General features: G+C 44.7%; 1 protein-coding gene across 3 annotated transcripts in view; it reads right to left on the bottom strand.

Moving 5' to 3' along the window:
* MICAL2 (microtubule associated monooxygenase, calponin and LIM domain containing 2) overlaps positions 1–14,961 on the bottom strand; it is a 229,108-nt gene that overhangs the window by 87,584 nt on the left and 126,563 nt on the right. For 2 of the 3 annotated variants that reach the window (XM_066583557.1, XM_066583555.1), the window contains exons 23-27: positions 9,717–9,818; positions 7,305–7,391; positions 6,122–6,308; positions 3,274–3,356; positions 2,295–2,388 (exon numbers count right to left, since the gene is read on the bottom strand). In XM_066583557.1, coding sequence (XP_066439654.1) covers positions 2,295–2,388; positions 3,274–3,356; positions 6,122–6,308; positions 7,305–7,391; positions 9,717–9,818 — 553 coding nt within the window. The remainder of the gene's footprint in view (positions 1–2,294; positions 2,389–3,273; positions 3,357–6,121; positions 6,309–7,304; positions 7,392–9,716; positions 9,819–14,961) is intronic. The other variant, XM_066583556.1, reaches the window with a different exon arrangement.

Here is a 14,961-nt window from a genome sequence, read left to right as displayed (position 1 = left end):
TTTCTATTGCACAGAATATTAATAGAATCAGCGGAACAAACTGAACGTTGTAGCAAATAGAAGATAAAAAACATTATTAAAATCACAAGTTAACAATATTTTCTAAAAAAATCTAAAAAGTATCAAATTAGTGTGTAAAAAAAAACTGTAAAAAAGTGACTTTGCAGTAATTGGCACAGCAGGTCAATATAGAACCAGCAGAGGGGAAATGTGTCAAAAGAGTCAGAAATGTTGTGGCTTTCTCCTTTTTTCCTTCCAGATTGCAGATTGTGCGACTTCTGAAGATGACGCATATTCTGGTTTAAATGTTTGAAAATGTCTGAACTCTCAGATTTTAGTTTTTACAATTTTTCTTTTTTTGCTATTTACAAAGTGAAAATGGACTGTGTCTTTAAATAATAGGAATGATTCATTGAAATATTAGTTTTACACTGACTGGCCCCTTTATTAGACCCCCCGGCCCTCTCACGATTGGCGATTCCCTGTATAGAAATGATCCCGGTTTCAGTTTCAGTGTGAATCCACATTACAGACCGAGTCATCGGTGCGAGACTAGCTGGCGCCAGGATTTCACTGCCATCCGTGTGGAGTTTTCTCACATAATGGTGTGGAGAGTATACAGAGAATGGCGCGATCGAGGAAAGCTTCAAGCGAAAGGGGATTCAGTGGACAGAAACAACTCCTCACCGAAAGGGGTCGGAGGAGGATGTCAGGAATTGTTCCGGCCCACAGGCGCTGCACACTGGAGAGCAGCAAAATACAACGCTGCAGCTACAACTAATGTATCTGAACGCACAACTCGCCATTCCATCGCACGGATGGGCTATAACAGCAGACGACCAGTTCCAGCACCATTGTGTCTAAGAGACACAAAGATGAGACTCCAGGGAATAAAGGAGCACAAAATTGTATCACCGAGCAGTGGAAAACATTGCTTGGTACAGATTTCTCTTGCTCCGTGCTGATGGGAGATCAATATTTGGCACAAGCAGCATGAATCGCTGACCCCTTCCTGTCAGGCTGGTGAAGGTGTAGTAATGGGGCGGGGATGGTTTATTTGGCACACACTGGGACCTCTCATACAGTGGATGGATACCATAATGAGTTGCTGCAGCTCTGAAGACCAGAAGAGGGCCAACACGCTACTAGATGGGGGTCTCTAATAAAATGACCATTCAGTGTTTTTTTTTTTTCTATATTAGGCAATTAGAAATGTTTGGAACAAAATTTTCCATTTGACATTTTTATGACAGATAAAAAAAGTAAAAATTGAGGATATTAAGTAAATATGTTTTTTTAAACTTCTCTTTCTGAAAATTTACTTAAAATCTAAAGCAAATTTTTTAATTCCTGGCATAGCTATGTTGCAACAAAAAGTTGCACAATTTTCCCAGATGTCGTCTACGGAGTATTCACAACGCAATCTGGCCATTAAAATCGACTCCTTTTTATTTGCTACTTGAAGTGAGTGAACCATCTTCCAGATCCCGCCTTTAGGAGATTAAAGAATGTTTGCCTCCAGATAAATTAGTACAACTGCACTCATAAAAACGCCCTGAACAGGGATACTATACCAAAGTATCAGAGTACAGGCTGCTAGAGTTGTCACTGAGGTATCAGGCAATGTGTTACCTGATGCCTCAGTGATGAAATTAGATAAATAGGAAGTCACTGGCCCGTGCAGATTGTTAGGAGGTAATGAATGATCAATCACCAAGGAGAAGGATGGAAGATGAGAAATGTATAATAGGGAATATAAGAAACAGAGGGGATCGTTTTTCTGCTGGTTCTTATGGGGAGCCGCCCCATCAAAAAGAATTTGCCTTACATTGGCACAAAACGAGTATAAACTGTAAACCTGAAATATTGGACTTTTGCATACAAAAAGTGCAAATCTAAAGCATTTCCTTCAATTAACAATTTCTGAAATCTACATGGGGGTGTGGGACACACGTATGACACCCCACGACCACTAACTTCTCTGGAAGCCACTCACTGCTAACTGTGCTTGTGCCAAAACATGTCTTGCACTTGCTCAGCTAAGAACTCTAGGGAAGGCCCCGTTTCTTGGACCATGAGGGTTAATACCTCGTAAAGTGCACACAGCAATGGCACGCTCACACTCAGCAGCTCGTACAGGTCAGAATACTGTTGCTGATTGTCCCTGATATGGCGTCTGGTGTCTCGCACCACGCCTCGCGTCCAGTTAGACAAGCGGCTGGGGAAGGCAAGGACGTCCCTTGTCACCGCTAGAGGCCAGCTTAGCGTTTTCCTAAATAAGGAAGCCATGATACCTGGGGAGCTGTCCTCTGAACTGCCGCTATAGGGACTGTCCGTAGTGACCTCTGCAGTTATGGCTTCTTCCTTTTTCCAAGTTTTATCCGGATCCTGCAAGACAGAGGCGAGAGTCAGTGGCGACACAAGACGAAAACAACAACAACAAGCCTCAAAAAAAGAGATACAACTAAGATGTTTATGTTGATACATTGTAACCATGTATGTTCTACAGGCTTCTCATTCGTTCACATCGCTGTTTATGGATTATGGTTTTCTGCTTCGTTATGGGAGCAAGAAAACGGAATTCCTGGCTGAAACGGATCTGTTCTAGGACAGAAAAGAATGGCGCAGAGCGAATCTGATTTACTGTAATGGGATCCATCTGGCTTCCGCTATTCGCTTTGACGCTTTCCTAGACAAAATAGCGCTAAATGCATTTTAGATACTTTTTGTGTCTCAATTAACTATTGGGATTGGCTTAGTGGAAAAGCGGGTCGGCTAGAGGTGCACCAAAATATTGTTGCAGAGTAATAGGCCAACCGGTATGTAATTTTGGTCTGTAAAAATTCCCGTGTGAATGGGCCCTAATGATGCGCCACATTCATCTCGGCAGAGTCACTGTGATAAATCGATGTCTGGGACCTCCACTGTTCCTGAGAATGGAGGGGCTGCAGCACTGATTCAGCTCTGCAGCCCCTTGGAGTCTTTCCTTGCACAGTGGTGCCCTGAGTCGCCCAACCCTGCATGGAAGTAGAGCACACCCCATGTAATAGAATGGGGCCGACTGCAGTTCCTTCCATAGCCGGGTGCTGCTGTGCAGGGGCAAACAGTGAAGGGGCTGCAGCAATGAAACAATAGGTTAGAACCCCGTAGATCATAATGTGATGGTGTATCCTAATGACATGCTATCACCTTATCAGATGGGATATCCTTTATGTGCTTCATTCTCCTCTATAGCTTAAGCTGCTATAATATACACCATTTTTTTCCTCTCACCTGGGTTTTCGAATCCGTTCTGCGTTTGCGTTGTTTACCATTTGAGAACGAGTGCATGAAGTGCGGCTGGCAGTAAAATTTACCTGTAAAGGAAAGGGATATGATACTTTCAGACACTGTATGCCCAGCACAGCTCCCCTCTAGGAGAGCGACTTGGTTCTCTAATATATAACTATTACCAGCGGAGTTCTCTTAAGCCTCTTTTACTCTTACAGCCGTCCCAGCTGTAATCGTTCCTGTGCTTTTACACAGGAGGATCATCGCTAGGGAATGGAGTCGGAACAGTCCAGGATCGTTCCAGCCGCCCGCATCCATTCACAGTAAACAGGCAGTTCACAGAAGAACAACTGCCTGTTTAAACTGAACGTTGGCGGCAGACCAGCGATGATTTTATGGTCTGCATGAAAGATCCAATCAGCGATTTATCTTTCACTGCATGCCTTCACACAGCACAATTATCGTGCAACCGCTAGATCTAACAAGCAGTTTGTACGAGAATCAGGTTATATAAAAGGGGCTTTACATACAGGAAGATTCTACCGACAGCTAAGCCCACCTGGATCCCTCAACAGATATCTAGATTTCTCTGACTATATGTGATTGCAGGGTACAGAGGGGCAATGGTATGTCTTTTATTCTTGCAGGCTCATTTTGTAGATCAAGGTAGACAAAGCAGATAAGAACCCCGCGCTTCTCTGCACTTAGGATGGTGTGAACTATACAGGTCTAGTGAAGGGTATGACTTACTTCGTTGATGAGCCCTATAACCACACAGGACTCCTCTCAATCCAGTTGAAATCTCCCAGGACTCCCTCTGGCTTACTAAGGTTGTCCCTGGATTGAGAGGAGTCCTGTGTGGTTATAGGGCTCATTAACTAAGTAAGTCATACCCTTCACTAGACCTGTATCGTTCACACTATCCTAAGTGCAGAGAAGCACGGGGTTCTTTTCTACTTGGTCTACTATGTTCTTGACCAAGGTCCTCCTACCTGCGGGTTCTTCCCCAGACACTCCCCCTAAGGAGTAGGGATCTTGCTCTTCTGGATACTCTATCAAGCCTCTCCGGACTGACGGTGTGGACGCCTGCCATTTGACAAGCGTTCCACACCAGGTAAGTCCTATCCCATATATTTCTACATACTTACACATTATCCTATAGCCACCTCCTTGAAGGAATCCTGTAGATTGGAGCGCTAGTCCGCTGATTCTCTTATTTTTTAGATCCAGTGCTGGACTTAGGTCAGTGGCACCCTGTGCTGAGTTTATTTTAGTCCCTCCTCCCCCCTGACATAAGAAAAAAAACCCAATATATATTGCACTGATAGGCAAGCTGCCGGTATTCTGTTTGTGCAGAAAGCAGCAAGATAGCAGCATACCCAAACCAGAGAAGGTCAGTGAATAAATAAAGCCCCAGAACCAAGTACATGAATACAAAACTAGGACCAAGCTCATAACATAAATACAGTCCCAGAACCAAGCTCAGTACATACCGTGTTTCCCCGATAGTAAGACACCCCCGATTGTAAGACGTATCGGGGGTGTCAGGGGGGTCGGCCAATGTAAGCCGTACCCCGAAAGTAAGACATACCGTAGAAAAAAAAAATCATTACTCACCTCCCCCGGCATTCTGTCGCGCTCCGGCAGGATGTCGCTCGCTCCTCGTCCCCGGCGCAGCATTGCTTTCTGAATGCGGGGGCTTGAAATCCCCGCCTCCAGAAAGCTAATACACACGCCGTCAGCCAGTTACAGAATGGCTGTGATTGGCTGAAGGCGCACGTGGCTTCAGCCAATCACACTATTCAATGACATCATTGAATGGGTGTGATTGGCTGAAGCCACGTGCGCCTTCAGCCAATCACAGCCATTCAATGATGTCATTGAATAGTGTGATTGGCTGAAGCCACGTGCGCCTTCAGCCAATCACAGCCATTCTGTAACTGGCTGACGGCGTGTGTATTAGCTTTCTGGAGGCGGGGATTTCAAGCCCCCGCATTCAGAAAGCAATGCTGCGCCGGGGACGAGGAGCGAGCGACATCCTGCCGGAGCGCGACAGAACGCCGGGGGAGGTGAGTAATGATTTTTTTTATTATAAGACATACCCCGAAAGTAAAACATAGTCTGGCTTTTGGGGATAAAAAGAAAGTAAGACACTGTCTTACTTTCGGGGAAACACGGTAGGTCTAACGTGCTACTAGATGGGGTCTCTAATAAAGTGTCCATTCAGTGTACTTTGTTTTCTATGCTTTCTGTCAGTGAATGGGAATATTCTTGTTTACAGCTGCAGGCTGAAAATCCATCCTGACCCACTTAATACTTCTCACAGCTGTGGACCTGTTATAATCATTCCAGTCTATGAGCCATGGTCTCCAGACTGATATAGTTTACCTGCACTGATACATTGTATCAAACTGCATCTGTATGAGCAGGACAAGGTCAAGATGATGGCATTTCAGCCTCCAATGAAGTGAGAAAATTAGAGATGAGCGAATATACTCGTTTCGAGTAATTACTCGATCGAGCACCGCGATTTTCGAGTACTTCCGTACTCGGGTGAAAAGATTCGGGGGGCGGGGGGAGGCGTGGCGGAGCGGGGGGTAGCAGTGGGGAACAGGGGGGAGCCCTCTCTCTCTCCCTCTCCCCCCCACTCCCCGCTGCAACCCCGACTCACCCACGGCGCCCCCCGAATCTTTTCGCCCGAGTACGGAAGTACTCGAAAATCGCGGCGCTCAGGTGAAAAAGGGGCGTGGCCGAGTAGGTTCGCTCATCTCTAGAGAAAATCAAAAACTTCCTTCAGCCTTTGAGGTGGTTAGAATCTATGACTGTAGTGAAGTTCAGGAATGGTTCTCACCTTCTTCCATATTGAAGACGTAATTTCCCAAACGGAGAACAGTCGAGCAGAACGAACACTTGAAACACTCTCTATGGAAAAAGTGTCCCTCAGCACTCAGCCGCTCCACGACGTAAACGCGCCTCTTACAGAAGTAACACGTGTCGCTGCCACCGATATTCGGGGGGAATTCCTTCTTTAAAGATCCCTGAAACAGAAAAAAAGACGTGGAAATCAATAACCCGCGTACCCAGAAGCGTCAATGTCCAGGAGTGGCCAGTCTGGAGTGTCAACTAGAAGGTTCAAGTGTTACAGCAATAGTGGCGCACTGAACCCCGCGCATCTCTGTCCACCTCCGTATAGCTGTAGGCTGGTATCACTCGTGTAGTGAACCACGGTGTATGAACCTCGGCTACACAGGTGTATTGCGCATGCGCCGTAAACTGGACAGGTATTCACAGCTAACAATATGGCAATGTCATCAGAGGACTTGTCATCCACATATTTGCCTGTGAAGCTGAGGTGGATTCACCGCAATTCACTATGTATGGGTGTAATCGACAGTCAAAGGGAGACGGACAGAGCATGCGCGGGATCTCAGTGCTGCTAATGCTAATAACACCCTGGGAGCTATTAATCAAAAAGTCTAGGCACAATTAGACCAGTGACTAATTAGGAAGCCTTCAGGACTGCCCAGATGACTCTAGAGCAGTGACCGGCATACTGTATGTGCGACAAGGAAAACATTTTTGTGCTACACCCAACCTGTCTAACATAGTTACAGTAGCAAGAGCTATAGCATCATGTCAAATGGTTTATATAAAAAAGTGATGACAGGTTCCTTTAAAGTAGGGGATCAAACTCATGGCCCGCGGGTCAAGTATCATTTCTTTTCTTACACCAGTGCAAGGTACGACCGCTTCCTGAATCATGGACAGAGGTTATTGCTATATTCCAGACTCTATAATATAGCAATAACCTCTGCCCATGCACGGGGGGGGGGGGGGGGTAGTAAAGAAATGATATCCGGTTGAATATGACACACGTACAATGACGGTGGACTTTATTAGTAGCCCTCTGCACACCTAATATAACCCGTCATCATTGTAGAATTACTTCTCTTGATGGACGATTGTTCTGCTCTTTAGCAGCTGATAAGAGTAGAGGATTATACATGACAGTGCGCAAGAGGCAGAGACTTTACCTTGTGGAGTGGAGAGACAGAAGAAGGAGAAGTAGGAGAAGAAGGAAGATCATCAAAGAGCTCAGTCACCACTCCCTCCGGAGAACTCTGAATGATACAAAGTTACATTTTTCACCCACAGAGGATACAATGTGTCATATCTGCAGGACAGGGGCTCCGCTTACTAGTGCTGCTCCAGTTGTCACTGGTAATCCTGTTTCAGGGTGCGTTCCTATGTGGCAGATACTCTGCAAATCGGCAGTGGAACTGGCTGCAGAGCATCAACACTGCATTACAGTAGTAGCAAAGTCAATGGGATTTTGAGAAACCCCACTCACATATTGCTGAAAAAATCCGCAGAGGAAATTGACTAAGTGCAGAATTAGGTCCGCAGTACATCAATTTCTATCGTGGATTTTCATAGTGTATTTCACCTCTTCAAATAAGTCGGTCCAATCCACATCAAAATCCGCATGTCACACGGACCATATATGCTGCCGAATTTCCACAGTGGAATTTGCTGTGGGAAATCTGCGGCTTTTACGGTGCAAGCATTGTGGATGAGATTTTAAAAAATCTTGTTCATATGGAGCGCGATTCGTTTGCGGAATCTGCAGCGTGTCAATTTATGCGGCGCATCTTGATAGCAGATTTCAGTCTTAAAGGACCTTCTCACATTGCATGGAATTGTCTGCAGGATGCAGCGCAGATGTGGATTTTATCAATTAGGGCGGATTTTGCTGAGTTTTTAACGCTACTCAATATGGATTTTTGTCAAGGCTAGCGTTCAGACCTGGTGTTTCCACCGCCGCGATTTTTGAACGCTGTCTGCTCTATTTTAGTGTGTTTTAGCTTTAACGTACCTCATCACCCATAATAGGGTGGGTTAGAAAACACTGTCGAGCGCTGTAAAATCTGTTTGAAAACGCAGTATGAAATCACGGTGAAATGCCACGTTTGAAACATACGTTTTACAGACGCGGTGTGTGAGAGCGGCCTTACTGCAGAATAAGTTCTATGGAATATTTTGTGGAATTTCTTGTGTTTTTTAACCCCGACTTTAATTGTAGAAAGCTTTTCTGCGGTGGAACCTAATCTTGCGGTTTTGAATTAAAGACACGCTGATTTTAACAGGTGCAGAATACAAGCCCCATAGGGATAACATTGTGACGCGGAAACTTAGATGCGGTCTAATTCTGCACTGTGTGTAATGTCTCTAATGTTTGAAACTTGCTGCAAATACACACCAAAATCTACGGCCCAATCCTCACCCTTCAGATGCGAATTAGTTGTGTTTTTGCTGCCGATTTCCCATTGCGGATCACCCGCAGCGAATGTGGCCTGCGTGATCTGCACCAAAATCAGCTGCAGAAAATCTGCCACGTGGGAACATAGCCTGAGTTAGTTCTCACAGAATGGAAGTAATGCCGCGGCTCGTCTGCAGTACATTTGACTTTGGAAACTCCGCAGCAGCTTATAGTACCAGCAATGTGGATGGGATTTCAAGATGTCATCCACAAGCTGTGGAAAAATATCTGCAGCACAAACTGACCTGCTGTGCGGGATTAAAATCAGCAGCAGGTTAATTTATAGTGCAAATGTCAACTCTGCAAACGAGGGGTGTTATATGCAGATTTCAACATGGAACACCACCGAAATCCACAGTGGGCGAATGTAGCCCTATACACAAATCACAACCAAAGCTGCATTCTAAATTCCTGCAGGCTCCCATGAGAATGAACCCACAAATCTCTCATTGATGCCCACAACTGGTTCAATGTCTGTAAAAAAGTAGGTTCTCTTGTGGTTATTGCAGACACCCCTGCAGCTGACTTGCCTCAAGTGAACCCGCAATTTCCGTTTTTTAGCGCTTGTTAACATCAGCGTTTGGAGTCCTGTTTTCTTACTCTCTTTGAGGAGCAGGTAAATGGCACCACCTGGCCAAGACAGAAACAAGTTGGTACCGAATGGACTCCATTGACTATAATGAGGTCGTTTGGTTTCTGTCCTGCTGCGCTATTTCATCCTGTTTTTGAAAGAATTGAGCAACGGAGGTTCTGAACGAAGCTACAGACGCTGAGCTGATGTTAACGAGCCCTTAACTGCAGATTTATCAGCACTTTCCAAAAAAATCATCCTCACACATTCTGTCTCCTACAATGCAACGCAGCAGAATGCAGTGCATTATACTGTAGGATCTCTGATCTGCAAGCAGTGAAGGATGCGAGTGTAGAACAATACAAGATGAGTAAAGAGAAGTCTGCATTATGGGGAGCGCAGATGCACCCGCTTGACAGTCATCCCAGTAATGATCATCCCTGTGCTTTAAAACAGGATCGATCGTCGCTCAGTGAATGGAGGCGGAGCATGCCAGAGATCGTTCCAGCCCACCTGTGGTCCCACTGATGGGGGCGGCGGAGATTAGCTGCTTACCAGCTCTGAAGACCTGGTTTTAGATTTATGATCGCTCATATAAAGATTGACGAGGACCTCGGCTACCGCACCTATCCTGCTGGACACATGTCCTACCGTCATCTATCAGATAAGAGGTAGAGGAAGTAAATAAGAGAAGACGGGAGGAAAGTAATGGAGTGATCTGAAGCCAAGACGACAGCACAGCCAATCACAGCACACGGGCAATTTACAAAAAGGATTCTCCCAAGAAATGACAAGTCTAAGAATCATCCTTCAGCCATGTTTGCCAAAATGTTAAACTGCCATATATTGTTATATTTGTTTAAGGTAAAGTTGCATGATGGCGCCATTATAACTTAAGCAGGAGGTATCACCCAACTTTCCTAGACCCATGGAAAGCCTTTACTGCTGCAGATTTGCTATTGAAGAGTTTGAAGAAGCTGCATTACAATTCCTGTGTGAGCTATTACTGCACCATCAGACAACTTTCCCCAGATACGTTACTTAAAGGGGAAAAGCTGTTGTACAGGCATGGGTCACTGCAGTTATGTAACATCTGGAGGATGTGCAGCAGCTCACTATTATTTCTGACAAGTTCTTAGCTCTTACACAAACCATTGCAGTGCTTTACCTCTGGGGAATATGACCGTGGGAACACATTTCGGCGTCGCTTACAAAACTATGGAAGTTCCTTGAAAACCATCCCAGGAATTTCTGGGCGACGCTTAATATAACTGAGGAAGCCGAGACTCCCAGTGAACAACTGTATCCCTGTCATGGAGCAGCTGCACGAGGGAGACATCATATATAGTCCATATCAGAGCGCCTGATGGCCGGTAAATATATACTGTTATTATATATCTTTTTTTCGGTATCCTTTCATTAGTTGACAGATCTGTGAGGCTGAGCTCAGCATCAAAGCTATGAAACCCCCGTGTAGCTGCTGTGTCAGGCATAAACCCCCCACTACTCAAGATTAGATACATTTTCCTTAAATGGGTTGAAGGGCCAGTGTAAAAAAAAAAAAAAAATTATATATATATATATATATATTTTACTTTACACAGAAAATCTGACCCTTTATATAGTAGACTGTAGAGCTGTAAACCACTATAACCCGAATGGCCCCATCTAGTAGCTCGTTGGACTGCTTTGGCCTTCAGAACCACTGAAATTCATTGTGGCTCTTTCGACCCTACAAAGACCTAAAGAGCAAGCTGGAATGGCGCTTCCAGACCTGCACGTATACTACCTAGCCGGGCAGCTGCGTAATGTTCGGAGCTGGTTCTTGGAACGAGAAATGCCCATCGCTGACCAATACCTGGCAAAACAAGTGAAAGGCAACAACCTTCTAAGCTTCCTGGAATTCCCAGAACATACCAATCCCTCCGATATTTTGCCGCTTCACAAACTCGCCCTAAAGGTGTGGAGGGAGGCTAGGGCCATCCAACAATACAAAGGAGTGATGTGTGAACTTCCCTTGTGGAATAACCCTGGCCTTAAGGCCCTGCAGTCGGTTCCAGATCCCCAATACTGGAGATCGTTGGGGGTGGTGACGGTGGGGGACGTCTATACAGACGGGAACCTCCTCACATTCAATCAACTACGCGAAAAAATACAGTCCCCACAAGTTCAACTATTTAGATATTTCCAGCTGAGACATGCCCTGAACTCCCAATTTCCACCTACCTCTACAAACATATCCAAATTCCCCACGATTGGCATCCTCAGATCCCAAGGACCTAAGGGTCTAATCTCGGCCCTTTACACACATCTCCTTTCAGCCAAAACCGACCATAACCCCCCCTCAGCTTACGATAAATGGAAAATTGCCATCCCGTCCTTATCTCCGGAGGACTGGGTAGATATATCGGAATCCCACCTCTCAGTCTCCCCCGCAGTCAACAATAAACTGATTCAGCTATACATTATTCACCAAGCGTACCTTACACCCAGCCGACTATATAAAATGGGCAACTCCTCCTCTAACTCCTGCCATAGATGACGTCAACCAGAGGCCAACTTTTGGCATTTAATCTGGGATTGCCCCCTGATAAACAGATTCTGGTCCGAGATTGTATCCTTCATAAACTCGCTACTACCATCCCCCTTTAATATTGGAATGGACCCCAAAATAACTCTGTTTGGCCTATTGGAGGAGGAGGAGTGGCCGTACCACACTCGCATTTTTCTACAGGAGACCTTGTTCTTGGCACGTAAAACAATAGCTACTCATTGGATGGCTGCGGGAACCCCAACGATCTCGGGATGGGTTCGGTTGGTAAACACAGTAATCTCATACGAGAAAATCATCTATCAAAATAGAGGATGTCCAAATAAATTTCAAAAAATATGGGATATTTGGCTGGACACCAACTCCACCTTATCCACGGACTAAATCCCCAGTCTGGCGTCCCCTGCCCCCTTTCCCCCCCCCCCCCCACTGAGGGTGCCCCGGTACCCATCCCCTTTCCAAATGGCAAGTACAGAGCCTTACCCCACAAAGAGTTTAAACAATCGACACAGACGGTCCAAGTTTATATGTTATAGTTTACTGTTAATTATATGGAAAATACACAAGGAAAATGTTGATATACCACTATGTTCAAGCAAGCTATGGCACAGCATGTATTCTATGTAACACTGAGTTTATTTCATTATGATTTTACTATGTACTGTGCAATTATCCTTAATAAAGAAAACAAATTTAAAAAAGAAATTCATTGTGGCTCGGAGTCCGCTAGATGATATCGCTCTGTAGGAATATCAGCATAAGGAAATAGGAGAAGTGGAGCTCCGAACACAGGAAGAGAAATATGATGTCATCGGCATCACGGAAACTTGGTGGGATGATACACATGATTGGATACAAGGCTTGAAGGATACAACTTATCTATAAGAAACAGACCTAATAAAGGGGAGGAGGTGTTGTGTTGTATGTTAGGAGAACATTCATCTCCACAGAGATCCAAGCTTCAGAGCTGGGGGTTCTGTAGGAACTGTTTGGGTAAGAATAGGAGAGAACAACAGAAAGGACACCATTGTAGGCATTTACTATAGGCCGCCTGGACAAGCAGAAGATATGGAGGAACTCTTTCTGTATCAGATGGCCAAGCTCTCAAAGAAGCCCAACATAGTGATCATGGGAGATTTTACCCATCAGACATTTGTTGGGAATCTCTCAGGTAAAAGTAATGGATCCAACAGATTCACTGAACTTAAATACATGCTTAAAAAGGGGGAAAAAAATCTGTTTATCAAATGGAAAGAGGGGGGAATATCTAAAGAAGAATAGAGGATGTTTGCAGAATGAAAATGGTGAATTGGTTAAGAATGATGTGGAGAAGGCCAAACTTTTAAATTCCTAATTTATACCTGTTTTCTGTCAGAAAGTAGATGGAACATCAACTGATCTTCCCTGTGCTATTGGGGGAATAAATGAATGCAGACTATTTATAAGCAGAGAGATGGTGAGGGAACACTTAACTTAAATAAATTTAAGTCTCAAAGTCCGATGAATTACATCCTAGGATACTAAAGGAAGCAGCGGAGGTTATTGCTGAGCCACTCGCCATAATCTTTGAAAATTCGTGGCAAACAGGAGAAGTCCCAGAAGATTGGGAAAGGGCAAATGTTGTCCCTATCTTTAAGAAAGGGAAGAAGGTGGATCCAGGAGACTACAGGCCTGTGAGCCTGACTTCTATATTGGGAAATATATTTGAGAAAATTGTTAAACAGCATGTCTGCAAGCAATTGGATAAGAATGGAGTAATTAACCAGAGCCAGCATGGATTTGTAACAAACAAGTCATGCCAGACTAAATAATTTCGAAATATCAAGCATTAAATGATGCCTATTGTTTAATGTTAATGAAGACCATAGTCCTACGGAGCTGTAAGCCATACATTCTGAATTTACTCTGCGTAATAGAGGGGTTCCCAAATGGGACGATCTGCTCAGTAACTCAATATGCTTTAATAAACCACTGGAAAAGACTTCATCTAAAATGCACCGACCCTTATTTCTGCTGTTCGGACCGCCATGGGGTTTGCAGACAGGCCATATATACATATTGTCCATATTGTTGGGATATGACCATAGATCCATTATTATTTCACTGAATAAATGTGTTAATGAATTTCTGCTGGACCCTGTGGGCGATCACAGTCAGCCATGGGAGTCATCTGCCCCCATAGCATTGAATACTACGCTTACCCCTGTAAACTACAGCCCAACAACCCCTCTGCTACATAAAATACGGCACTGCTATAATTTGACATGATGAGAGTTTCCCATGTGTTACATCAATCCTTTTGTGTTCAGCTTAATATTCCGGATCTCACACAGATTGTTGTATCAGCTAGAAAAAGCAAAGTCACATCGACCAGACCTTACGGTTAGGTGATCAGGCAGAGGGCCAGAGGCACAATGTGCGGGCGGGTGGGACTTTATTGTGTAAATCTGCAATAACTACCAAAAATACAGCTTTAACCCAATAATTAGCCCATGTCTAGGCCGACCCCACTATATGTAAGAAATGAGTATATCCTGCAGGCCTGATAATGGTGTAGATAGAATGCGGGCAGTCAGTAGCGACAGAGATGTCGGGTCATGCAGGGACACAACATACTCGCCCTGCTGATTTTACAGGATGCGGATTCGTCTATTGCAGGAAACAAAGCTTCCTGGTTACACAGCGAGGTACAGCTATGTAAACGTGAGAACCAACGGCAAGTGATGACACAGAAATGAGAAAATCAACAACCCATGCACAGTGCTGAGAAATATGTAAGTGCTATATAAAAGAGTAGAAAATATATAAAGAATGTCCATAGGGGGCGCTGTAAGTGCAAAGAGGAATCAATCAGCTCCAGATTGTTAGTCTACAATGTACAAAGCAATAGATATTAGCACAGGATTATTGTACTGCACTGACCGCCCCTTTATTAGCCCCCACCTAGTAGCACGTTGGACACCTTTGGACTTCAGAACCGCAGCAATTTGTCATGGCGTAGATTTCACGAGGTGATCAAATAGTTCTGCAAGAATATCGGCCCCTGCGGACAGGAAGCTTCTTGTAGTTGCTGCAGATTAGATGGAGGTGCTGACATGTTCTGACCAGCTGACAGGAAGGGGTCAGCGATTCATGCTGCTTACCCCAAATTCAGACCTCCCATCAGCACAATGCAACAGACATCTGGATCCATCTGACCAGGAGATGTTTTTCCGCTGCTCAGTGATACAAGTTTTGCGCTCTATTAGA

This window comes from Eleutherodactylus coqui, chromosome 11, assembly GCF_035609145.1.
Source record: "Eleutherodactylus coqui strain aEleCoq1 chromosome 11, aEleCoq1.hap1, whole genome shotgun sequence".
NCBI lineage: Eukaryota > Metazoa > Chordata > Amphibia > Anura > Eleutherodactylidae > Eleutherodactylus > Eleutherodactylus coqui.
Note: the sequence above shows the minus strand (reverse complement) of the source record. Positions and strands in the feature narration are given on the sequence as shown.